This window comes from Cynoglossus semilaevis, chromosome 11 (assembly GCF_000523025.1).
Source record: "Cynoglossus semilaevis isolate Cse_v1.0 chromosome 11, Cse_v1.0, whole genome shotgun sequence".
Classification (NCBI taxonomy): domain Eukaryota; kingdom Metazoa; phylum Chordata; class Actinopteri; order Pleuronectiformes; family Cynoglossidae; genus Cynoglossus; species Cynoglossus semilaevis.
The window spans coordinates 17,695,546-17,722,806 of NC_024317.1; the positions used below are offsets into that span (position 1 = coordinate 17,695,546).

A 27,261-nucleotide genomic window follows, 5' to 3' on the forward strand; every position below is an offset into this window, starting at 1 on the left:
TTTATTTTGTGACCTTTCATAACTCATTTGAAAAATCTTTAATTTTGAAATGGAAAATTAAATTTGAGTGTGAATGGTATGATGGAACAGTAAATGAACTGCATGTTTTTGATGCAGTTTACATGTTGTTGTCAGCCCTTAAGCAAAGAGTTTGTTTGTTTTTTTTTTACTTTTCACAGCATGAGCATACTGTCCACAGTAAAAGAGGATGAAGCTTCAAAATCTCCATTTGGCTGAGAGCCAACTGATTTTCATGACCTAACTGTATGTGTACAGTATGTGTGTGTGTGTGTGTGTGTGTGTGTGTGTGTGTGATTGTATTCTCTGGTTGTATTCTGAGCATGATCCAAAATCCAAATTTGTGAACCCTAATCCAGTAAATACACAAGTTTATTCTTTTTCTGTTGTTTGGTTGGCCCTGCCTACGGGGCCAAATTAAATGCCGTCCAATATGATGTGTTAGGCACCAACAAGGCTACCACATGAATAAACATGATGTTTTTTAAAAATAATACAGTTCCAGTCAAATTTCAAGCTGCATTGTTGATATGGAGCATTGACAACTTCTTTTCCATATATTTCCAGGATCATATCAATTCAATTAACCAGGGAGGATCATGGATGTTTTACTGTTTAATCCTATGTGTTGTCCATTATTATTAACAAAACCAATTACAAAAGAAAAGGCTGCATATAAGATATGATCTTATTGATTGTAAAAAAACAAACAAAACCTGAACAAATAAGTTCTGTGATGATATTTATGATCTGAATCTTTGATCCCTTCTCTTCACAGGGATGCTGTTTATTCAGTCTCTGATGAGCACCAAGGTAAAACAAAAAGACATTTGGTCTATGGTAGAAGGTAATACGTTAATACATAAGTAAGATAAGTATATGAATAACTAATAATGGACAAGAAGAATAAAGTAAAGATGGATACCTATACATTCAAGTCACATTATTATTATTATGGGTAGTATTCTTAAGATATTTCCATGATGAAACATACTCTAAAAATGTTTGTTTGACTCAGATGACGTGATGACACAGACTGATGCTGGACTGTGGTTGAAGGACAGTTTCGTACCTGCAACCCAACAATTTACTCAAATGCTGCAGGTAAACTGTGCCCTGCTGAAATGAACATTCTATTCATTTTATATCAATGTCAATCAGGCCACTATGTGTCTCAAAAATATTTTAAAATAATTTATCACTTAAATTGGCATATCAACATAATATTTTCCATTAATCCCACCCGCCATCCCCCTCCCCCAGGCTGCTTTCCAGGTTCCAGGTGTTGTACACAGGAAGTTACTTCAAATGCCTGGAGTTGCGGTGCCCTTCTCTCCCCTCAAGGTGGCACAGCTTTTAATATTTAGAAATACTTTCTAAAGTTGGTATAGCTTTATTTTGTGGTGGTTTTTAGATGATCCAATAGAAGGAACGGTGCTCTCATTGTTGTATTAAATGAGCACAAATACATCTCTGGGATTACACATATATGAATTGAATAACTTTGACAAAGAAAGCAGGTTTTATTGGTTTCTCATAATGTACCTATTAAAAATAAGTAATTATCTATTAGTACTATTGCCATTTACCTTCCAGGTGATGTCCAGTGGTCAACCGTGCATCATGTTTCAGGCCAGGAAAGTTGCCCTGAGTTACAGGCAGCAGAAGCAGCTGGACCTGACTGAGCAAGCTTTTTCTCCCCAGAAATCTGTGGACACCAGTCAGTCCATCTGCAGCCACGACAGGGCAACGTATGTCTACCCTTTGAAACTGTTGTTACATATTCCTAGAGCCAGGAGTTTTTCTTCTTTCATTATTTCCTTTTTCACCTTGGGTCAGATATTATAACAAACATAGATTTGACAAAGTCCATACTACAAATTAGAAACAGCACCAGATGAAAACACATTAGGTTTTAAACCAACTGTTCTTCATTGCTGGTGTGAGAAGTTCCTCCAAAGCAGGAGAAGCAAACAATCTGAGACTTAACTGAATAACTAAAGTTTAAAAACCTTCAATGTGTTTCCTCTTTGTTTTGTCTTTCTGTCTGTGTTTCTGTGTTTTTCAAAGGCTCGTCATGAAGTTCGGTGATGTTGAGGATTTAAAAGGCCTGTCCATCAGGTCAGTTCTATCACCTGTCTGCAGCGAGAGTCAAAGGTTATAAAGTAAGCATTTGGTTAGATGTAAAGTTTGACGGGGAAAGTTTGTTCTTACTCCTTCAACGGCAGACTCCAGCTGTCCAACACTTTCTACGAGTCTTCAGGTCAATGGTGGTTTTCTGTGGACAGCATCTCTCTGCTCTTCAACACTACTGGGGAGGCAGTGTTCAATGTCACTGAGGTGTACGCTCCGACCTCCTCTTCCTATCACTGCCTTCATGTCAGCAACCTACAGCGTCACAGTGCTCTGCTGCTGCCCACCAATGACCCCGCCCACCAGTGGACTGTCACCTTCACTGACTTCCAGGTTGACTGGTCTCCAATTTAAATTAGTAGAAGAGTAAAAGAGAAAAGCTAAATTTCCAATCTAATGTGTACTTGTTTTATTACAACAACAAACACCTCCACTTGTGGATGTTAGACAACATACTTTGAGGGCTTCTTAAAAGATTTTCATAGATTCATGTGTTTGTTCTCTCCTCAGATCCAGGCCTTCAACATCACAAGTTCCAAGTTTTCTGCAGCCAGCGACTGTGCCACCTTCCTGACACCAGCCATCCTGATGGGCCTCATCACTTCCCTCATCCTTCTGCTGGTCCTGGCCTATGGCCTGCACATGGTCATCCACCTCAAACACATTGAACACAACGAGGAACAAAAGGCACACATCTATTTCCTTCAAAATGCTGAACAGTCTGACCACGGCTACATGGAAAATGTTAAGGAAAAAAACATTCTATAGTGTCAACACATGTAAACACTATAAGATCGTGGTTTATTTTTTGTTTGTTTGTTTTTTTTCTGGCTTTTTCCGTTTTTTCCAACCTTTGCTAATTGTTACGGAACCACCAATTTTTGGTTCTAAGGGCACCTGGATTTAGTCAAACACAATGATGACATTATGACTGACAGAAATGGAAAATGACACAAGAAAATAATGTTCATAAATCTATCCAAAGACAATATATCCATATGTAAAAGTCTATGACGAGGACACAGAAAAATAAGGAGAACAAAATAGAAATGTTGTTGTTAAAATTGAATTACTACTGTAAACATCAATCACACCTCTCAACACACAAGCACAATTCAACTCCACTGGTTTATAAATAACCCGTCCACACACTTCCTGGTTAATCGGCTGTATTAGACCTACTTTCTGTAAATTGACCTCAACTCTGGCCACAACAGTAACATTTCTCTAGTGCACTGAAACTGCATGGTATGTACATTACAGTTTTGTTGTTTTGTTCATATACATTTCCTCGTTGCATTAAAACAGTCAAAATAGGCAAACAAGGACTTGTATAAACGATAAAATGTCGAATTTTAAAAGTTGACTAAAATCTGCTTATTTTCTGTAGTTCCCCCCATCAAAGCCTATCACTAGGTGGCGCTACAGTACGTAATAGACTGCCCTTGTAACCGGAAGTAAACACCAGAAAAAACCTCCCATGCTGCCTTCAGAAGTGTCCGTAGTTAGCACAAATAACTATTAAATTCCAGGTTTTATGTGGTGTAACAGTTTCCTAGAGGCCGATATATTATGGTTTAATTGGTTTATTTAATCTTTTTTTAGACAGCTACGTGTAAACTACAATCAGTTGTTACGTTATTTTTATTTTCCTCGTGCTACTACTGGCTAATTGTGTAGCGGTCAGCAACAGTACTCCGTGTCACAGCGTTAGTGCTTTATTTTACTGCGCTCTGCTTCTCCTGCCTAAGGGACCTTATGTTTATCCGTTTTCACACTTTTCTCACACTGTCTTCCGGCCGACTGCATATTTTTTCAGCAAGACCTTTAAGCCGAGCCTGGCCGCTCCACAGCAGGATGGAGTCGGCGGTAGTGAGATGTCTCCCCGGGGAGCCCAAACTCACCATCTCCTTTATTTTGGGCGGCAGTCAAAAACACATGCAACGGGACCAGGACGAGCCTCTGGGCAAAGCGCTGACACGGATCTCCCACAACTTCGCCAAGGATCAGAGGAAAGCTAAGAAGTCAAAGAAGCATATGGATCAACAGGCTAGTGAGTCCCCGGAGGTCACCCCGGTCAAGCTCATCTACGAAGGGCACGAGGTTGCGGAGACGGTGCTCAACTCGGATGCTTGGCAGGACGGAGCCGTGCTGCAGGTGGGAGATGTCCAATACTCCATACAAAGAAACGCACCGTCCTTCATCACAGCCGAGCTGCCGGTGTCCATGCTGGCCGATTTTCCCGTCTGCCCTAAACTGGAGATGGAGTTTGGGAACCTGCAAGAGTGCGACTTCTCCTGGTTCAAAGAAAAATGCACGCAGACAAGGTACCTGTTAACAAGAATGTGTAATGTTCATATGGTAATAAATAAAAAACCTGCTGTTCGTTATCATAAAATAGCAGCAGCCAGTTACAACCAAGATAACCTCTTTGGGACATAGGTGAAGACATATAAATATATATTTTTGTTTAAAAAATAACAATTTTCCTTTACTTCTTTTGTAAGCCCTGAAGCTGCTGAGACCGATGCTCCTCAGGATACAGATTGGACTCAGGTAGGAGTTGGGAGAGTCTACGTTCCAACCAATCAGGACATTGGGTGCAGGCTTAAACTGCGGTGCACACCTAAAGATGGAAGTCGCAGCGGCTTGGCCAAAGAGCTGGTCTCTGTTGGAGCAGTGGAGGCTGGACCGGGCATGTGCACGTTTGACAACAGACACATATACACAGTCAAAGAGACGGAGTGGCCGACCATGAGGGTGGTGTCCTACAACATCCTCGCAGATATCTACGCCCAGACAGAGCTGTCTAAGACTGTGCTTTATCCCTACTGTGCTCCCTACGCCCTTCAGCTCGACTACAGGCAGAACCTGATTAAAAAGGAGCTGGCTGGTTATAATGCTGACATCATCTGTCTGCAGGAGGTGGACAAAGGTAATCAGTGAGGAATTATATCACTGAAAAATATATTTATCTAGGTAGACTATGTATGGATTTCCTAAAAATATGCCATAGAATCATGGCGTGTTTATTGCTAAGAGACCTACCAATTGTTTCAGTGAGGTGCTACTAGGACTATTTTGACTCTGTTTTAATATTTCCTGATATTTTCTGCACTTTCCAGGGGTATTTGTGGACAGTCTAATGCCATCTTTGGATGCTTTTGGTCTTGAAGGTGTCTTTAGAGTCAAAGAGAAGCAGCATGAAGGACTGGCCACATTCTATCGCAGGTAAGACTAAGATACATTCTTGATTATCTATAAGTGGATGCATTAAGGGGCTCAGGTTTTTAAAAATTTCTCAGAACAGATGCTATCTTCTCTCCTGGAACTTTTGGAGACTTGGAGAAAAATGCTGCTTTTTTTTTTTTTTTTACTGGATTGACTAAAGTTGTGTTTCTGCTGTGTTAATGAAAAACTTAGTCTAGTTTTTAATGTGGAGTTGGTATGTTGTGCACAAGCCTGATATGTGTAATGGTTGTGAAGAAAAATTGCCCTGTAATTAAAAAACTGCACATTCAGTGAAACTCTCAACTCCACTCTGTCCTGCTTGTTTGTATAAACCCTCACAAGTTGTGTATTTTTTTTAATGTTCTATTTGCTGGTGAGTGATTTTACTGTACACAAAAAACTTGATAAATAGATTTGGAGGTATTTGATAAATTTAATTTCATGTGTTTTAGGTCAAAATTTCAGTGTTTGAGCAGCCATGACATCATGCTCAGTGAGGTCTTGACCTCTGACCCCATTCATTCAGAGCTGCTGGAGATGATTTCTAAGAACAGTGTCCTGAAGGACAAGATCCTGCAGAGATCAACCACACTGCAGGTGAGATCAGCTGATGTAATCTTACAATGTAAAAAAAAATGCTGCAAAAATGCTTCTAAAGGTTTGTGTGTGTGTTGTAATATATTATCAGAGTCAAAAGATCTTTTAGACAGTAGCTTCAGATCATTTATATCAACAAGACGTTTTTTTCAGGTCACTTTGCTTGAGGATGTGAGAAGACCAGATAGGAAGATTCTTATTGCCAACACTCACCTGTACTGGCACCCAAAAGGTAAAAAACACTAATTGTAAATGTATAGAAACCTCAGTCTCTGTTTTAATCAAACTAACTCTAATCCTATGAGCAAACAGGAAATATAAACACTTTCTTCCAAAGGTGGGAATGTCCGCTTGGTTCAGATGGGCGTGGCTCTCAAACACCTAAATCATGTGAAGGCGGCAATCGCACCTGAAGCTCCTTTAATTTTCTGTGGAGACTTCAACTCCTCCCCTGACTCTGGTGAGTTTGCGTCTGAGGGCCTGGCCACTTTAGTGCCAGCCTTAAAAGTCTAAGAGTTTATTGTGTAAAATAAGAATTTATTACATTGATCTGCTCTGGTGCAGAGGTATCAGCGTGTTGCTCTTTCCTCTGTCCTCAGGTGTGTTCCAGCTGGTCACAGAGTCTCTGATTCCACAGCAGCACCCAGACTGGAGTAGCTCAGAGCCAGAGGAGTCATGCAGGATGAAGCTGATCTCTGGCTTTCCTCCGATGCTGAGTGCCTGTGGTCGACTGGCTTACACCAACTATGTGGGCGGATTTCACGGCTGCCTGGATTATATCTTCCTCCAACCCGAAAGCATGCAGGTACTAGTACTCACACCTGACCAGTTCCATACTATGTAATCTTTTTTCATGTTTTGTAGGTTAAAATTTGGCTTTTTCTACTTCAGAATACCACTGTAAATGTTTCACAAGCATTTCAGAAAATAATTGGGATGTTTAATTTGCATGTTTAAATCTGATGTTTATTTTGTGTTCACAGTAGCTTATTTAAAGAAGAAGAGCTTTACATAGAATCTTTTTGTAGTCATGGGTGAAGTTCCGGTATTTCTTTTGATTAAAAAAATTATATTGTTTTCGAATAACTAACAGACCAGCATTTTTCTTTGTTTATGTGTAAAGGTGGAGCAGATGATTCCTCTGCCTACCCATCAGGAGGTCACCACCTATGAGGCTTTGCCCAGTGTGGCTCATCCCTCTGACCACATTGCCCTTGTCTGTGACCTGCACTGGAGCCCCTAACCTCTGACCTATAATTTCCAGACACCTGGATGTAAGATGGCAGAAAAAACCCCAGTCTTACTTTTTTATTTATATTTTAATGAAATCAGAGTGTGAGAACAGAATCCCCCATCTTTGGAGGAAATTTATGAATTATGGACTGTCAATGAACAACACAAGTCAATGTTGTTGTAACTAAACATTATTTATGAGTCCATTATATAAAACAATATTTTTATCACTGATATTTAGTGATGAATTAATAAAATATGATTTAACGGATTGTATAGTCCTGTGTTTTTTAGTTAAACAGTATTTATTTTGAGTTCAGAGCATTTAGATATCTAATGCTATTATTATTGGGAATTATAGTCAATTCATTGTATAAACTGTATTTGATGGGTGCGGACATCCGCCTACCATCGCCACGCTGTTTTTCTCTCATTGGGCAGAAGGGAAGGGGAGGCGGAGCCAGTGCGGAACTTCCCACTCGGTCATAATTGAGGGGAGTAAAGAAAGTTTATATTTACGATAAATCAACCGTGCATATATGAAAACAATACTGTATTTATATTATATTATTAAAAGTCTTTGAATTCAAAATGTTTACCGTTTTTTGTTTAAATTTTTTCAACGGCTGTCGTTTTTTTAAAGAGTCACCGGATTTCAACATAAAGGAGTCAGTTAGATTCAAACCGGAAACGACTGCGTCGCTCTCAGTATAAAAGCACGGTAACATTTTCTGTTTACATTTTGGACTAAGCAAACCTATGTTATTCATATATTACATCATGGTGTATCTAATTGACATTAGAATTGAATCAGACGTTAGCCAATTATCGACCTATTAACATAGTTTGCAATATTTTACACCGTGTTTCCTTCTAATACTAATACACATTCTGAAAATAGTACAGGCGAACCCGTTTTATTTTGAAACTTTAAGCCGGATGTTGTCTGTCCCATCGGCTCGGCTTTAAACGCTCTTACGTGTCATTCTGAGTTTGAGTTAGAAATCTCTTGGACACGTTTGACCAACAAATTCTCTGTAAGTTTTATTTAATTTTTTGCTTCAGTTACACATTGACGAAAAAGCCAGTTTTCACTCTCCTGTAAATTGACGCTGTTTAATTTTATTGTTGTCAATTCATTCATGTAATGTTAGCCCCTGTGGCTAACGTCAGCTAGTTAGACTCGCTGGTGAAACAGAAACCATATCTTGAGTTCACTGTGTATTTAATCTAAAAATATCGGTTTTCAAGCAGACACTCATCTCAGTATACACTACATCTATTTTATACATTGTTACATTTAATGTTTAGGAAAGCCTCCGAATGACTTTTGAATTTTATTAGAGATGCATTCACATGTTATCACTGTATTGTTACTGGAGTAGTCATCAGATATATTACATTCTTTACTTATGATTATCGTACTTTTATTAATTATGTACTTTACTAATTAGCCAGCAATTGCTTTTATATAATACAATATTACTACTGTCTTAAACAAATATTCAGGAACTATTTTTCCTGGGTCACCACACCTTCGTTGATGTAATTATGATCTTGTTTATTCACCTGTAATGTTAGCAAAGTAAGTCACCTTTTCAGCAACTGATGTTTACCTTATAGTCTGGTTGTGCATAGGTGCAGAAAGATCAGATGTCATTATGGAATTCCTTCCATTCCATTGAAAGTACACCACATACGCAAACATAGTTTGTATCAAAGTAATACTTGAATCAAAAGTAAGAATGATTGACGCATGTCCTGTATTAGACATGCAGTCATGTCAGCTTCTGTTCTCTGGTGCTTCTGGTTTAGGTTTTGATATTGATGAGCTGCAGTCGCCCAGCCCTAACTTATTAGAAGTATGAAGGCATTGATCCTGGTGGGAGGGTATGGGACGCGGCTGCGCCCACTCACTCTGAGTGTTCCCAAACCTCTGGTGGAGTTCTGCAATAAACCCATCCTGCTTCACCAGGTTGAGGCACTGGTAAAGGTAAGAGAAGACTGTGACTATTTGCCCTCCTGTCTTTATGGTCTTCAAGTGACTTGAACTGTCTGTTCATACAGGCTGGAGTGAAGCATGTGGTTTTAGCAGTGAGCTACATGTCAGAGCTGCTGGAGAGAGAGATGAGAGTCCAGGAACAGAGGGTATGTACGACACTACGAAAACATGTCAGCAGAAACAAAACACAAGACATTTTTTATAGTTCAAGCCACAAGACATTTGTGTGCTTTTAAATAAATCCTAGCTTTTTTATGTTGAAAAACATCACGTACATGAAATTAATTTGTTCTGAGACTTGAACAGTGATTTTTCTGCTCTTCTCTCTTCAGCTTGGGATTCGTATCTCCCTCTCTCATGAGAAAGAGCCTCTGGGTACAGGTGAGGTTCTGCCTATCACAGAGGGGGTGGGGGGATGAATAACATTAAAAGATCCCAGCTGTTCGAGACTGTCACTTTACTGCACATTTAAAGAATTATCCCATGTTAAGTTATGATGTTAGTATTGTCCAAATAAGATATTTACATGAGAGATTATTATCACAGATGTGACTGGATTTATCTGAATATATGTCATGAACTTGACACTTATTTCTGTCTCCTCTTAATGTGCGTGTGCGTCTGTGTGTGTGTAGCTGGTCCCCTGGCTTTGGCTCGGGAGCTGCTAGATGTGGACAATGAGCCTTTTTTTGTCCTCAATTCGGACGTCATCTGTGACTTTCCTTTCAAAGATCTTCTGCAGTTTCATCAAAACCATGGGAATGAGGGAACAATTGTGGTGAGAGACAGAGATAATTTGAATTATTTTATTTATTTAAGGGTTAAGGCTCTGTCTGAATAAAAACATGTAACATAATTTAACAGGATTAAATAAATAGAAAGAATACATTTTGTTTGTTTTTATGGAATTTAAGTCAGTTTCTTTTTGCAAAAAAAACTCAAGGTCATGTAATGTTATGACGCTGGTAAAGCGTAGTTTTGACTTAGTGTCTGTGTGTTTATGTATGTGTGTCTGTGTGTGTGTTCAAGGTAACGCGAGTGGAGGAACCTTCTAAATATGGTGTGGTGGTGTTTGAGGCAGAAAGTGGTCGTATCCAACGCTTTGTGGAGAAGCCTCAGGTCTTTGTTTCAAATAAAATCAACGCCGGCATATACATTTTCAACCCCAGCATGCTCAGCAGAATCCAGGTGAGACACACACACACACACACACACCAAGAGCCTCCTTCACACTGTTTTGTTAGCAATTGAGTTAAAGATATCAAGGATCATCTTCCAACTTTTGAAATAATACGTAATATTAAAATGAAGTCAGTTAAAGTTAAAAAAAACTAGTGAGGACACCGGAGAGAATAGAGGCGTCTAGATTTCCTTTGTGTTACTGCTGTAATTTACTTGATTTTTTTTTCCTCCTCTGCAGCTGAGACCCACATCTATAGAAAAAGAGATTTTTCCTTTCATGGCCGAGGAGGGGCAGCTGTATGCCATGGAGCTGCAGGGTAAATGTAATGACACAGTCAAATGAACACTGCTCAAAACTCTGACCGACAGACCAACGAAATTAAAGAGGTAGACTTGATTGCTCATCAGCACAACCAGAGCTTCTAAACATGCAGATTTGTGGGTTCAATTCCACCTCGAGTCCACATCCATGTTCTGTTGTGTCCTGTGTAAGGGCTCTGCCTAAATCACTGTCGCCAACCACTGTGACACTGGATTGAGTGACAAGCTGAAAGTGATTCTTCTTCTGTCAAATTACATTTTATTGAATTACATTGAGTTTTGGTCCCAAAAAAGAAAAATGGTGTGAAAATGTAGTTGCATTCTGACTGCAGGGATGATGTAACTGTTGCTCTCAAATGACAGTGAAAAAATAACAGCTTCTGCATGACAGGATTGATTGGACATGGCTGCCGAATTCTTGGCTTGGTTCTTGGCTTAGAACAGAGTGTGCTTTTGTTACTTGCCAAAAAACAAACTGATTTATCTTATTATATATTACCTTGAGTATTTAAACAAAAGAAATTATATCATGAAATCATAACAGGTATGTGTGATGGATGATTAACCCCCTATATTTAAGGCTTAAGGCTTACAATGGCATCTTTAATGTGACTGCAATTAACTTTGATCTCTGCAGCAAACAGCTCATCCAGACATAAGTGCTTTGTCTTTATAGCTGAACTTGTAGTTTTGGATTCCAGTGTAGAGATGTATAGAACCAAACAGTCTTGAAGAACCAACTTTGAATCTCCTGGTTGCAAATATACATGCAAGCATTGAGTTGAATGGAAAAAGTGAATCCTCATTAGTGTTTCTGTGCTGCTTCAGTTCCTCAGCCCTCATTTAAAGACATTAGCTTCCTCCGAAACAGTGTTAACCTCATGTTCAAACCCTCCAGTTTGGTAGAAAATCCTTTTATCCTGTCCTTCAGAACAAACCGACTGTTTTGACTCAGTAGCTATGATTACAGCAGCAAAATTTTCATTCACTATAAAATTAATTATTTATTACCTTGTTTATCTGGGAATACAATACGACAATCTCTGTATGATGGGTGCACGCATGCATGAAGTATTGAATTAAAATAATAGGAAAACGCTTCACCTGATGATGATGATGATGATGATGATGGAGAGGAAACTTCTATAAAGTCTATGTAAACATAGCTACTGACTCCTGTTAACCCTGTGTCCTTTTTTCCTCAGTCTGACTTTAAGACACGGCTAAAAGAAAACTTTTAATCTTTCCCTTTTTAAATGTAGTAAATCAACAGTGATTTTTTTTTCTGGCTAATGTCAGATATCTTTATTAAGAACTTCACCATGAGTTTAGGAGCAAAAGTGTCGTCCGTGAAGCCCAAACATTACTAATCCAAAATTAATTAAATGGAAGATTTAATCAACAGGGTTAGTTTAATTTAGTAGACTCATAAATTACCTGCTGCCATTACCCCCACATACCAGGCAGTTAACGGGTAGTGTTATAGCCTTTATGTCTGTTTGGTTCTAGTGTAAATAAATGTAGAACACAGAGAACCCTTCAGGTTCCGTGTCCACATCCCTGTCTCAGTGGTTTATTGTCTGTCTGCAGGGTTCTGGATGGACATCGGTCAGCCCAAAGACTTCCTGACAGGGATGTGTATGTACCTTCAGTCGCTACGACAACAAGCTCCTGAGAGGCTTCACACTGGACCCGGTTTTCTCGGCAACGTTCTCGTGGTGGGTGCAGTTCCTCCTCTCTTTGAAACCTCTGTCAGTGGAGAGAATTTCCATTCAAATTCGACCTCATCTTCTGTCTTCTGTCTGTTTTTTTTTTGCCCTGCAGGACCCAACTGCCCAGATCGGGGAAAACTGCACCATCGGACCCAATGTAACCATCGGCGCCGACGTAGTTGTAGAGGATGGCGTCAGGATAAAACGTTGCACCGTGCTGAAGGGGTCGCGGGTTCGATCACACTCATGGCTGGAGAGCTGCATCGTGGGGTGGCGCTCTACTGTCGGGCAGTGGGTGAGTGCAGGAGGATGACATGTAACAGGATGACATCAGTTCAATAATGACAAGAGTTGCTTTTTATCAAACGTACAGTCCAGTAAGTGTTTGTGTACTGGTGTGAAAACATGGTTTATTTAAGAAAATGTGTCAAAAACACAAATTTAATGATGGATTTCATTGGCTACACTTCATAGATGTTATTTAATTCGCATACAACACAGCGGAATAATGTTAAACCTACAGTCAACAGGAAAGGCCTCCAGCTTAGTACTTAGACCTTATAGTGCTCCTCACAGTTTTAAGGTACTACTACTTCATACTGTTGGTAATTCAATCAGAACTTAAAACATCTCTAAAACTAACTTTGAAGCACCACTATGTCAAACAGCAGTCACTAACTTTCTGAATAAAACACTCCAAGGCATTGGTTCTCAACATGAGGTGCAGGTATCACCAAGCGTCTTGAGTCTTGAATTTAAAAGGTTGGGATGGCTCGATACATCTTTTTCATGTATGATATCAATACCAATACTGCAATTTGAAGTATCGGTTGGACTATAGCTGTTTTTTTTATGTTCGCTCCTGAAAGTTTGACCAACATTAAAATGATACAGATCCAGAGTTTTGGATCGAGCCATCCCTGAAAAGATGTGAATGTGTGGACACCGGGGACGACAGCCGGCCTGTCGACAAATGGAAGCTTGTTTGTGAACTGTTGGTGTATGTTGTCTCATGCTGTGTTTAGTTTCTGACGACGATTCCTGTCTGCGTTTACGCCCGTTGTCAGGTTCGTATGGAGAATGTGACGGTGCTGGGGGAGGATGTGATCGTGAACGATGAACTTTACCTCAACGGCGCCAATGTCTTGCCTCACAAATCCATCAACGAGTCCGTTCCCGACCCCAGGATCATCATGTAGCACGGGATAGAGGTGGAAGATCAGTGTCCATTTTTATTGTTACTGAACTCAAACCGATGCCCAAACTGTGCCAGGGGAAAAAAGAGGGAGAATGGGTTGAACAAGGAAGTTGAGGGGGAGAGGAAAGGAGTCAAGAAGAAGAAAAAGGCCTTTTTCATTAGATATTGTTAATTCTGTGGGGGTTTTTGGCCCTATTTTGCTGTCCCTCTATACAGTCCGACTTGATGAGATAAGCACGAGTGTGATGTCATCAAGCGACTCAGATCCTCAAACTATTCTGAAAATTACAATACAGAAACAGGTCTGTATTTGAAGAAGTGCACACATCAGCACACTGTACTAAAGGCTCCTAGAGATTCTTTAATACCAAAAAGCAACATTTCAATCCGGGGAACAATGATCTGGCTTCAGCTAATCATGACTGTTTCTTTCCGAGGTTTTAGTTGCACACTTCATCCTGTCTGGCCTCTCTGGACTGGTCTATCTGAGCTGGTGAAAGGACTAATCTTTGTATTTAGGGCGAATCATGGTTAAAGATCACTGCTTCTTATATTCACTATGCATTTCCTGTGTCTGAACATCTATAGACACTGGGTAAACTGGAAGGAAATCACTGCACTAGGAGACACATGGACACTGAAACAATGACTGAGACTTCTGATCTGATCAATTTAACTCTATGCAGTATAGTCTATAGTTGTGGTGCACTTGAAGCAGCTTAAACAGCTGTAACGCAGAGTCTGGATTAGTTTAACCGTATAGCAATGTTTTGTTGATTGCAGTTAGCTTGAGTGCAGCCTTCACTGACATCATCAGGTTGGCATTGTGTTCTTTGGTTCATTGATGAAATGTCATTTTTAATCATTGAATGGCTCATTGTTTCTTGTTGCCAAACAGTTTACTGTTCTAAAGTGTATACATATAGTAAGGTTTTACTTTTTTAAACATGTCTTTTACAAATGGTACTTGTACATCTCACACTGTCTACATCAAACTGTCAGACGCAGCGTTTTCCACTAGGTGGCAGCAGATGGATGTAAAAGTTAAAAAAAAGATTCTTATAGGTATTGCAGAAAATGTACTTTCTTCAATTCCTGTGAGGGTTGTGTTCAACTAAACAGGTTTCACACTGAGGACGTAAATAGGAACTACCAAAACATTATATTTCATTACATATAATTTTGGTGACAATTTAATGTGGTGGGGCGTTGTGAGATGTTGGGAAACACTAGTTAGGCTAATGGACAGATGATTCACTAAGAACAAGTGGTGTGTATTTCTTAACCATAAATAACTGCAGGAGAAGGCTGGATCTTAACCTTTAATATTTTCCTTATTGTGATGTCACCAACTGAGGTTATGTCAAAGATGTCTGAGAGAAGGGAACGAAAAGCTGATTGTTTTTGACTCAAATATGGAGTCCAGGTGTGAAAGGTTTTTACCTTCTGTTATTGATATGAGCTGTGCATAATGACATACAGCACTGAGTACATGGTAAGGAATCTTTGGGTTGATTTGTGATGATGAAAAAGATCAGAATACTGAGCATGTGAAGACCTACGTGTCTGGGTGAATGAAGTAAATTCTTATGATCAAGTTGTTGTTTTTTTAAAGAAAATAATATAAATTACTCATTGATATCATCTGTCTTGTCTTTTTTGCATTATGTTGCTGTGCATGCAAAAATATCTTTGCATGTGAATAAGAATGAAACGTTGAGAAGATGTTAGTGTTTGAATGGATTGTGAGAAACGTGGTTTCAAGTCAAACTACAGCTGCAGTTAGAATTCAGTGTTTCTGTAGTTTTCTTTTTAGCCGCCTATTACATTTTGAAGCATTTGGTCATTTTTAATATGAATAAAAAACTGTGTTTAGAGTTTAAGATTTAAAAACGTTTATTTTGGGCTTAATTATACTCCTGAAAATTATTTAAATATTGAGCATTCTAAGTTGTTTTGCTTCATCTCTCAGTGCCATAGAAAAGTGAATTATCCAGCAGGGGGTAGTGTTGCTATGTGATGTTTTCCTCGTGGAGAATGAAACGTGTTCATTCATCTGGTACAGAGGAGAGGCCTGAGTTCTCCTACTGCTGTTTCATGGTATGTATGTGTATATATATATATAACAACATATATATGTTTTTGTCTTGCACAAAAATTGAACCAAATGTTTGAACCAAATCTTTGATTCTTGTTTTAATATTGTCTGATTTACACATGTATTTCGGACACATGCTGTTTATACCAGTTTCTAAGACAGGAAATGACAGGATAATTATTGGAGGTGACAGATGACAGGTTTGAATGAATGAGCAGATCAAAGGAACAGTTTGGACCTAATTTCCAAGAGGCGAAGACTTGGACATGAGCTGATGTGAGACAATGTACAGTGAATGTTGAAGCTGGAGCTGCAAGGCAGTTGGAAAATAGGTAGATCCAAAAAAAGTATAATGGAAATGGTTGGTGTAACAGTAGTTGTTAGTCAGTGACCAGTGATGGAGTCCAAACACAAGGGTCACATAAGTACATAACTTTATCTGACATGTTTTTAGGGACAGTGATTAATTGAAAGAAATGTGCTTAAGTTTTCTTAAAGTGCTGCATGAAGTTCACAGATTTGAGAAAGATCTAGTACATAAGTACATAAATCTATAGTACAGAGAGTGGTGGAGTTTTGTGTTTTTTATTTTTTGTTGTTGTTGTTGTTGTTTCTTTGCATAAGTGATGTCTCTCTGTCCTTCTTGGCTCTGTGGTCTTCATTCTTCTCAGCAACCGAAAAACCAAAGAATGAACGGAAAAGGAGGAGGACGAGTAGAGGGAGGAAGAGGAGGAGATCTCACTGATATTTTTATTGGCTGAGCTTTTTTTCAAAGTGTTTTCTGATTGGCTGGTAGTGTGAAAGTAGGGAATCCCACAGGTTTTTTTTCTGCCTCAGTCTCAGGTTTTAACCACAGTCAGAGTCACGTTCAGTCCTGGTCCTACTTGACCAGGTAGCCTCAAGTCAGCAGTGATCCAAGAGCAGCAGTTCTGACTGTTCAGCTGCTGTTTCAACATCAACTCTGACCTGATTATTGTTTTCCCTGTCTGTTAAAACCAGGTCTAGAGTTGTTACATCACAGGTACCTGTAGAATTCACCAAAGTGGAGAGAAGTCAGTACCACGTGAACAAAGAAACTCCTGTTTGACTGGAAGGCTAGAATAAAAATCACATTCCCTTCAGCGGCATGTTGGAGCAAATTCAGGAGGTGAAGAAACCTGCTGAGAGTAATTTAGAGGGTGGAGACGGGAAGTATATTTTTTTAGTTGGAAGTTTACAGCAGTATAAAAGGGGAAAAAAGAGGGGAAAAAAGAATAATTGTTAAAGTGCAGAGTGTGAACAGGGATTTGCAGTGAGCGTTGATGTTGCCGGGCAGGAATGAAGATGAAAGTCTAGACAGTTGTGGAGGGCTGGTGGAGCTGAGGGGCAGCAGGAGCGACCGTGGGCGGGGAGAGAGGAAGTTTGGTCAACAGGAGAGGAATTTAAAGTCCCATTGTTCTGGAGGAGCAGAGGCAGAGAGGAGTGAGGAGCTGAGGAGTCCGATCGCTGACAGACGCTGGACACCATGGACATGAGTGCAGCTATGGCAAAGGTAGGAGACACACCTTCACACTGATGTATTTCACCTGGACGTCTTCAGGTGGAGTCATCTATGAAGTGAAGTTAACTTCCTGTTATTATATGTTCAGATGCTTTTTAAGATGATATTCAGAACTCAGTGATATTTATTTTGGATTATTTTATTTTAAGGAAAAAACTGTTTGATTTCTGCTTTAAAAAGGTATGATGATATGAGGATCACTCAGCCAGTTTCTGATGAATGAATGACCGGACGAATAAATGAATGAAATATGACTGGTGATTATAGATAAACAACAGATTAAGTAACAACATTTGTCATTACTTCCATCCATGACGTTTCTGTTTTTTCTTGTCTATGTTCTCTCCTTTAACTCTCTTAAAGTGGGGGGGGGGGGGGCTATAAACACAGGTGATTACCTAAACACAGGTGATTACCTAAACACAGGTGATTACCTGTGTTTATAGCTACCTGGTTATTGTTTGATGTAAATCTAATCTTGTAGCTAAATCAAATCTGAAAATGTATAGAATTGACCTTTAACTTGTTGCTACGATAAAATTGATGGGCAGGAGAGGACTTGGCTCCAAACCTTGACCCTCTTCTCAACATGACTCACTGTCAAATGCAAAGGCCCTCTATTTGATATTTTACTGTCAATTACATTTTTTGGGGTTAGGTCTAGATAACTCTCCTGGGCTGATCCTAATCCACTTTCTAATTCAGTCCATGAAACTAATCCTGGACTTGCCAAAACACTGCCTCCTCTGACGGTCATTTGTCTCCCACAAATTTCTCACTAATTCAGCCTCTGGTCTTTTGTGCAAAGGTCACAGCAGACTGAAGCAGATAATGTGGGGCATCAATGTCACCTGTCCAGGGTTTGATCCCCTCGTCCTGCTCCTTTCTCTGCTGATGGAAAATCTGTCATCACCTGGATGAAAATAAACATTGGCACACACACACGCAAACTCACAGAGCAACAGGCATCACTCACTGCTGTTTACACCATAAACGCTGTCCGGTGAAAATGAGTAAAAATTAAAAATCACAATTTCCTCTCGAGGTTCTTGAGTAAAGATCTGTGTGATGCTGCAGACAAACCTGGTCCAACAGAAAAGTCTGGCCCCACTCTGGCAGCTTGGTTTCGTTATTAGAAAAAGGCTCTTGAGTAACAGAAGCGTTCAGTGGTTTTGAGTTTGGGAGTTTGGTCCTCGGCTCATTATTTTCCATTTAACTGAAGGGCGGTTGCAGAAGTTTTTTTTTATTAGGATCTATGAGAAAGTACATGAGAAACACCAGTCGTCTGTGACACTTGGGTTTAGAAGAACAGGAAATATCAGGGATGCAGACTGTGAAGGTCTGGGCACAGACTTGGACTGGATCTGTTGGAGCAGGTTGAACTCACTGCTCTTTGACCTCCAGTCTCTTATCTCACAGTGTTTCCTGCAGTTTTGCATAGCCGACATGTTTGGAGTCACCCGGCCAAGTGTGATTTAACATACTCATCTAATCTGACCTCTAAATATAGAACGGCCGCATGTTAATCTCTGTCAGAATGAACCTTTCCAGTGAAACTTATTCAACTCTATGGGAGTCAATGTATTTGTCAAAGAATTCAATTATAACAATAAAAAAGTCGCAGTGCTTGTAAATTCTATTTTAATATGTCTGTGAACAGACAAAAGATGAATTATTAGTGTTCAATTTATTTTTTTATTAGACTAACTCCATGTAATTAATGACAGGATTCAACAGTATGTGACTCAAATCTGCTTAAATTGGTAATGAGAAACTGAATGTGTTGATGCTCAAAGAACCGGATCAAATGTGTAGTGACATCATCATGACCTAATTTGGAAACAGATGTTACACCTTTGGCATCACCTTATTTTGTATTTGGTTTAACTTTTGAGTAATGTCTGGTGCCACAGTGACTCAGAGGCTCCTCCCACCAGTCAGTTACTGAGTCACACACAGTAGTTCATTCACATTTAGTGAATCAATGGAAAAACAGTAGCTTCAGTTTACAGCTCCCTGGGTCAAAAACATTTGGATTTATTTGGATTAGTCCTTACCTTTAATGATGCCAGGAAAACAAAACCAAAAAAGAACTTTAACTTAGAACACAAACTTTCACATTTAAAAAAATATATATAAACAACGTTGTTGTTTTTTTTCTGTACACAGTAAACAGAGGCAGGATTCTTCTCATTAACAACACACACAGTCACTGAATTCCCACCTGGCAGCAGTCAGAGGCAGCCGTCAACACAAAGTGTGGACTGAACATGTGTCCAACAGTGTATCCACAGGGACATTATGAAGTCCTCAGCTGTTTGCAGTCCAACTGTCATCACTGTGACCTTTTCAACACCTAATCCCACTCCTCTGTTGTCAACCGCTAATGACCTGCTCTGGTACAATGACTTCTGAACCATTTCAGGCAGATGGACACTTTTACCCAGACTACACTGGGACCTGACACTGAATATGAATTCATTGTTGGGAGTGGACCTTTGTCCCAGCAGCCACAGTGTGTAGCCTTGTACACCTAGGGTGTGTGTGTGTTGACTGTCCTGCCTGCAGTCCAGACCTGTGTCCTCATTAGTGTGTCATCAGGAAGTAAATCAATGGTGAACTCACCTTTGTCTGAACCTGAGTGTGCTGAATGGAACAATTTCCGAAGAAGTTCACGTTTAACACATATGTTTGTTATTGTGAAGGCATTTCTTTATTTTTTTGGCCTAATAATATGAGATTCAAGTGCATTGGCTGAGAGTGCGGACTAAATGACATTCCTGGTGTCTCTGATATAAATACAACCAGAATAGTCACGGTTTTGCTGGTCCCAGTCTTTTTAGGTTGGGGTTTGAATTTCTGTCTGTTCCCACCCTCGAGCCACAGCTGTGGTTTATAAATGTTTAACAATGCAGAGCCAATAAGATCCCTTAAAAAAACACCAAGTATTTGAATTGGAGATGCGTTGGAACAGTGTTGGCAGCTCCTTACCTGCCACCAGCTCGTGTGGTGCTCATCTTCTATAAATATCAAATATTTTCATTGCATATAAAGATCTTTCTGAGCAGAGACAGGACTGTTGATACCTTGTTGACAGTTGGACAGATGGACAGTCCATTTGTCTGTCAGACAGAAAGACACCAGCTGTTTTAGTGTGGTCAGGTTTCCTGCCAGGTACACACACACACACACACACACACACACACACAGTCTGGCTCTCATGAGTTGTGAGGACTTCACATAGATATAATCCCTAACCACTGACACAAGGATGAGACACACACACACACACACACAGTTGTTTGTGTTTGGACTCTACGATGACTATTATTGCTATTATTATACTACTGTATTATAGAGTTTTACCACCTTGTTATTTTAAAAGACAGCAAGAGAGAAATGGACAGTGTGACAGACAGGGAGGACAAATGAGGTGATGGAAATTTAAAAGAAAACAAAAAACAAGATTTGTCATCAATGATTACTGGACATCACTGTGAGATCATCAGTGAGTTCATCCACCCTGTGTGTGTGTGCACATGTGAGACAGTATGTGTGTGTGCATATACACATACACACCCTGTTCTTCCTCCCGTTCTCACAAAGAATTCTCTGTCTCGACCAGAACTTCCTCCCATCTATCATCATATGTGACCCACTCTGTAACTTTCTTTCTTTTTGCATTTTTTTCCTCTATCACCAAAACAATGACTCAATAATAATAACAAAATAATAAAAATAGTTTTTAATACATTTATTTTGAACTTTTTTCTTTGCGTGAACACAAAAAGAAATAGTTTTTGAGGTTTTTGAGATATATTATTTACAAAAGTTGAAAGAACTCTGACACCCTGTCATCCTTGCTTCAAACAAAATTGTGAATTCAAACACTGAGCGACCTTTGACCTCTTGCAGTCTGTATTTGGTTAAAAACAGCTGTATCTGATGTCCATCTTTGTGTTTCTGCTGACTTCTCTTTTATTCTGCCTCCTCCCAGATGTCCGTGAAACAGAGCGCAGGAGGAGAAGCGGTCTGTCTCATATGTAAAGAGGGCTGCTCTGGATTTCAGCCGCATTCTTGGAGGTAAAAGCAGTTTTTTAAAATGATTATAATTGCATAAAGAAATAAAACCAAAGAAGCTCTGAGGCTAGATGCTGTCCCAGCGTTCTTTTATTCAGCGTTCTTTTTCATTCCTTTATTTAACAAAAACAAGTAGTGAAGAGTGTTCAGTCGGCTCAGATTAAAATCTTACATTTTAAATTTTCATGAAACCTCCGCACCTCCACAGGAAAGCCTGTACGGCCTGTGGCTGCAGCACAGTGGACCACATTCCTGGTGGTGACCTTGAAGATGACCAGCACATGGGACGCCTGCTCTCTGAGTCGCCCTGCTCCCACCTAACTGCAAAGGTCAAAGGAGGTGGTGGCCTTCGCATGTACAAACGCAACCGCATGATTGTGACCAATCCCGTGGTGTCGCGCAAAGACCCCACATTCAGCACCACAACCTACGACTGGGCACCCGCCGGACTCAACCAGAAACTGGTGAGCGGCAGATAATTGTTGTGGTGCATATTTGTTTTGATAGGCGTCATTTGGACCAATCTAACCTTAATAACAACAGAAATGATGAATCAGTGAAGTGGTTAACAAACAGCCAGTGGTTTTTATAGCCCAATGTCTCACATGTTTTGTAGTGTATCTGAGATTTTCCTATTGTATTCTCTATTCTATTTGAAATATCTATTACTATATATGCATATTATATGTTTCTATAAAGCCAATAATCAGAATCAGAATGACTTGATCTGGAATTACAAACAAACTCCTGATGGAAATGAAAGGTATCTCAGCATATGTGAACTATGATACTAGTAGAAAGAGAGTATAAATGCAGGAAAATGTCAATAGCAGCCTAATATTTACAACAGGGTCACTGACACCAGGGGGCACTGGACATCCAAATGAAAAAAGAAATAAAATCGCAATTTTGTGAGACTGTATTTTAAACAGTCATAAATGATGGGGGATCACTGATAGTTATTAAGTAAGAATGTAATGAAGAATTAGCTTGAGTTAACCTGAGTTATATGAATCCAATATAAAAATGCAGTAGAACCCACAGTAGAACATGTAGAACACACACGCCCTTGGTTGTTCACGTCAGCGATGTGTCCTCTTCTTAGAGGTTTATACTCCAGCCCATGTCAGACAGATTAAATACCTCTGTGTTTTAATCACACCGTACGTAGGTTTCTCTTCATCTCCCACAGAGCTGCAGAGATTACATACGAGATGGAGAGTTTCAAAACTCCGTGGACCAAACCTTGACCAACCTTTATCGTGGGCCTCTTACACGCTGATGGCAACAGCCTGCTCTTCCTAAACAATTTTAAACCCCTCCTGCCTCTCCACTGTCTGGTTTCTATTAAAAAAAGCCAAACCCATGTTTCAGGTTTCACAGCCTGTAATTATGATGATGACTGTGATAACCCGTACTGCAGTAGTGGGGGACATTTATGTGGTTGTCCTGTCCCAGCGCTGAGGCTGTTATCCAGATGTGTCTCTGAGAATAATCTTAATATGTTTCAGTTTTTTACTTTTAATTTTTTTGTTTTTCACAGCATGTTAGTCAGGATCTGCATCTTGTGCAAGCGAGTAACGGCACACAGATATGTCAATGACAACAACTAAAACTGACGTGACACAAAAAGATTTCACACAAAGAAGTGGTAGTGAGACAACAACGATTTCTAAAACAAAACTAAGCAAGGATATGAACCCGTTTATTCCCACAGTTTGAGCTCTCAGAGTTTCTAGGGCTGATGTATCTCGGTGGGGTTCCTCAGTCAGGGCTGTACAGTTTCATCTCCTGCTGTCAGAACAGCTGTTTCTGACACGCCTGTGGTGTCACTGGGTCTCACTGGGTTCAAGCTGTGGTTAGATGGATGCTATTTCAATTATTCTACTCCCACTACAGGCCATGCAGTACATGGAACTCCTCCTAGAGAGTCACCGCCCTGTCTCAGGGACCCATGGAGCTGTGGAGCGGCGTAGGAAGCTCCTGAGCCAGCTCCCCGTTTATGACCATGACCCCATGAAGTGCCAGAGCCTCGCCACTGACCAGGAGGTACAGTACTGCGCTGGCATCATTTTACCAAACACTGAATTTTACCAAAGATTGTATCTAAGAAATTGACAGAGCTTTTTGGTGTCTAGCGACTTTGGAAAGTAAAGTCCACGAACCAGTGGTTGGGAACCATTTGTCCATTGTAATTACACATATAAATAAACAACGGATTTTTCATCTACAACAGGGGTGGGCAAACCTTTTGGCTCACGGGCCAAAATGAGGTTCAGAATCTGGCTGGCAGGATGTCGACTGCACGGCAAAGTAATTTAAACACAAATAAAAAGAATAAACCTAAACCTTTCACAGACGATTTGGCAGATTTATTGTCTGCCATCTAGTGGCATTAATAGGTATTACAGTCGATTAGTTATTATGCATTAAACAAAGGGATTGACGTCAGTCTTTACTAGACGTTGTACCAGTGTTTTGTAGGGCCAGATTAGTAAGCCCAGCGGGCTGTATTTGGTCCACGGGCTGTAGTTTGCCCACGTATGATCTGCATTAAGTTTCAGATGACATCAAAGTCTGATAAAACACCTCTTTAACTTTTTTTTTTCTTTCAGATTTCAACAATGCTGCTCTTTGTGAAGAAGTACAAACAGGAAGCGCTGGGTGTCGGGGAGGTGGCCTTACCAGGTGAGGGAGGAGCACTGAGGGAAGCGGCCATTCAGAGGATGGCGAAGGAAGCTAAAGATCGTAGCAACACTGACAAGAAAGATGCTCTGGAGAAGCAGGACCTCAGCTCGACTGTTAGCTGCGCTTCATCTGCTGCTGGATCCACTAACGGCACAGACGACAGCATCAAGAACGAATACGTATGTGTGACAGTTGTCAGTGATATAGAAGGAATCGGCAGAGTGAATTGTTGATTTATTTTTGGGCTGTTAGACTTTCAAACAACAACTTAAAAAATGCATTAGGTTATAACATTCCTATTATACTCTGTAATGTCCAAAATTCCTCCCTACTAACCTCACTACAGTTTTTTCAAACCAATCCATCCTATTAAAGACTCATATTTCTCAGCTCCAAAATCACCGATCCTATTATTAACATTTCTTCTCCTTCTCCCATAGCTGTGTACTGGTTGCCACAGTGACATTTCCAAGGAGAGTCCAGCGGTATATGCCGAGCGAGCAGGTTACCAGGATGCTCTGTGGCATCCCGGCTGCTTCAAATGTTCAGAGTGTGACCAGGGATTAGTGGACCTGGTCTACTTCTGGTCCAATCGGAAACTCTTCTGTGGGCGTCACTACTGTCAAACAGTTTGGCCTCGGTGTTCTGGTTGTGACGAGGTGAGTCGAGTCAGTAAAAAACCAACATTACACACGCTCATGAGAGTAGAGATGCTAAAATATATACTGAATATGATCCAACTATTGAAGATATGAAGACCTTAAATAAATATCTACCAAAATAAAACATTTCATTTCATCAATGGACAGCAGACCTTACCTTTACCCTCAAATGTCTTTCTTTGACACAAATATTAAGTTTACACTAGTAAATCTTGATGTTTAGTTACATCAAAACAGCTTCCTCCTGTTGTTGTTGATATTCAATAACTCCCCCCCCCGCCCCCACACACACACACACACACCCCTCACCCCCATCTCTCTCTTTGTTTTTCCAGTTGATCTTCAGCCAGTCTTTTCAGGGCGGGAAAGATGGACGCACATGGCATCGTCATCACTACTGCTGCTGGAAGTGTGGACAAAACCTGGAAACCCCCTGTCACCACTGAGACACTAACAGAAGGATGCAGTGTAGAGAAGCCTGGAGTGCTCCTTAACTCGACTTCAAGGTGCTTCACAAACAGTGAATCTATACTAAAAAAATAGAATATTAGACAACAGAGACAAATATCAATATTCTGAACTGATGTCAACTGTATTTGAGGACGTGTAACGTCTCGGTAGGCTTCAGATAAAAACACCAAACACAGAACAAGACAAATGAAATAATGATCAAGAAACTGATTATGAATTGTTTCTTAATATGCAGCCTATTTTTTAAAAGTGACTCTCCTTTGGTTTAAGCAGACACTAAAAAAATGTCAAAATTTTATTTTTGGAACTAGCCGATATTTTATAGACTATATTATTGGGTTATTGTTTTAACGTATCTGTGATGAAACGTTGAAATTTTTTGTTTTAGTTGTGCTACTGTGTTGTGCTACGTCTTATTGTCCACGTAAATTGTGTAGACCAGGGGTGCCCAAAAGGTCAATTTGAAAAGTAGCTCCCAAGCCAAAAAAGTGTGGACACCCCTGGTGTAGACAGTATGTGCAGATTTGTGTTTACATTAGAAAAGAAACTGGACAGTAGACTGGGTCACTACGTAGAAGTGGACCTTTGATAATGACCTTTTTAACTGAATTTGGAACTGCCAAGATATTTGGTTCATCCCTGCAGAGGAAGCCACATTTTATCTGCCTCTATCTCACCCTATGTTGAACTGTCACACTGACCGTCCAGAATCTTCTCTGAGGAGCTCTCTGCTCCTCCTTCCTGGCATCTCTCTTTGTCTTCCCTACCTTGTGTCCGAAGGTTAAACCTCAGCTGTTACGTATCCGGTCCATCCTCGTTAACGCCATAAAAGACTCTCATCATGGTCATCTTTGCTCCGGCTCTGCCCCGTGTGTTTAATGTAGCGCCACTGTCTCGAAACCAAATGTCCTCACAAAACATTTCATTTCACTCACACTGCTGTTGTCCTTGTGTCACACGTCACCCCTGGAATTCATGTCCACACCATCAATAATGGCTAGAAGATTAATTTATTTACTTCTCATTTACACACTACTACTTTTGTTGTTTTTTTGTTTTTGTTAGCTGTTTCAGATAAAGTTCAAATTTGTATGCGTTTGCCTCTCAAACATAAACATCTGCTGATGATGCGTCTACCAAAAGCTGCTGACTGTTTTCGATGCCTTACGATAAATTATTGCCATGTTTCTGTCACAGTAAGTTGAAAAAACCCTAAATAGTTCACAGTGAAGTTATTGTGCAGTTGAAAACATGTTTGCCAATAAACGTCTCCTAATCATCTCCAGGCAATACACAAACAGCTTTGCATTTGTTCCACAGAGAAATATATTTTAAAAAGATTAACTAGCCTATTGTCAGCTACTATCGGTTTCTGTTTGTTCCCTGTCTTTGTTAGTAATGAATAGCTGCTTATTATGAGAGAGCTAAATAATTCTGTGTAGCAGTGTTGCCTGTGAAGGTTTGAAACATAATAAAGTTTTCATGAACTTTAGAGAGAGAGTTTTTCTCTGCACATTCAGCCACACAACACAACACATTCCTAACAGGTTTTAAAACAACCTTGAACACAGACCAAAAGACTGGTGTGGGCAGATATTTCGATTAAGGACTGGGAGACTGACTACTAACAGTATACAGGGACTTGTGCTCCCCCTACAGGCCCATCAGTTTTGGCTTGAGGGGTCTTTTGATAACCTCACTATGTCTCATCTTCCAACTCTACTTTCTGTGTCCCCACCTTACTTTCCATTGGCCAACACATATTTTACAGTTAGGTCATCAATCAGTTGTCACTGTCAGTTTGCACTTAGATTTGTCGTAAAAAAAACAACCGTGACTGGGGTCACGTCAGGTCTGTTGTCCTGAAGCTGATCTTTAATTTAAGGCAGGGGTGTCAAACTCACCAGGGGACCACTTCAGCAATATGGTTGCCCTCAAAGGGCTGGTTATAACTAGAAGACTGTAAAGATGTAACTACTCCATAACATATAAGTAAATGTGTCTGCACCTGAGTATTATTTGTTCAAGTTGTACAAATGTTTAGTAAAGAAAACTTTTCATTCATCTATGAAGATACTCACATTCAAGTCAAACT

At 40.0% G+C, this 27,261-nt stretch overlaps 4 protein-coding genes across 4 annotated transcripts; all 4 read left to right on the forward strand.

The window, feature by feature from the left end:
* The first annotated feature begins 1,617 nt into the window (after nt 1–1,617).
* On the forward strand, nt 1,618–3,482 carry atp6ap1la (ATPase H+ transporting accessory protein 1 like a). Its single transcript, XM_008321074.2, has 4 exons — nt 1,618–1,769; nt 2,089–2,139; nt 2,247–2,484; nt 2,662–3,482. Exons 1-4 carry the CDS (start codon nt 1,618–1,620, stop codon nt 2,917–2,919), a joined length of 699 nt encoding a protein of 232 aa, XP_008319296.1. The 3' UTR covers nt 2,920–3,482.
* Nucleotides 3,483–3,619: 137 nt separating this feature from the next.
* pde12 (phosphodiesterase 12) lies at nt 3,620–7,804 on the forward strand. Its single transcript, XM_008321058.3, has 8 exons — nt 3,620–4,478; nt 4,659–5,086; nt 5,277–5,382; nt 5,835–5,979; nt 6,133–6,211; nt 6,317–6,439; nt 6,579–6,784; nt 7,103–7,804. The coding sequence occupies exons 1-8, from the start codon at nt 3,910–3,912 to the stop codon at nt 7,220–7,222; spliced, it is 1,776 nt and encodes a 591-aa protein (XP_008319280.1). The 5' UTR covers nt 3,620–3,909; the 3' UTR covers nt 7,223–7,804.
* Nucleotides 7,805–8,117: 313 nt separating this feature from the next.
* On the forward strand, nt 8,118–15,271 carry gmppb (GDP-mannose pyrophosphorylase B). The gene is made up of 10 exons (XM_008321059.3): nt 8,118–8,249; nt 9,028–9,205; nt 9,280–9,360; nt 9,547–9,595; nt 9,850–9,992; nt 10,244–10,402; nt 10,635–10,713; nt 12,308–12,435; nt 12,542–12,724; nt 13,497–15,271. The coding sequence occupies exons 2-10, from the start codon at nt 9,077–9,079 to the stop codon at nt 13,626–13,628; spliced, it is 1,083 nt and encodes a 360-aa protein (XP_008319281.1). The 5' UTR covers nt 8,118–8,249; nt 9,028–9,076; the 3' UTR covers nt 13,629–15,271.
* Nucleotides 15,272–16,470: 1,199 nt separating this feature from the next.
* On the forward strand, nt 16,471–26,658 carry lmcd1 (LIM and cysteine-rich domains 1). Its single transcript, XM_008321061.3, has 7 exons — nt 16,471–17,256; nt 21,263–21,348; nt 21,554–21,809; nt 23,245–23,394; nt 23,961–24,212; nt 24,474–24,692; nt 25,031–26,658. The coding sequence occupies exons 1-7, from the start codon at nt 17,230–17,232 to the stop codon at nt 25,139–25,141; spliced, it is 1,101 nt and encodes a 366-aa protein (XP_008319283.1). The 5' UTR covers nt 16,471–17,229; the 3' UTR covers nt 25,142–26,658.
* Nucleotides 26,659–27,261: the final 603 nt, after the last annotated feature.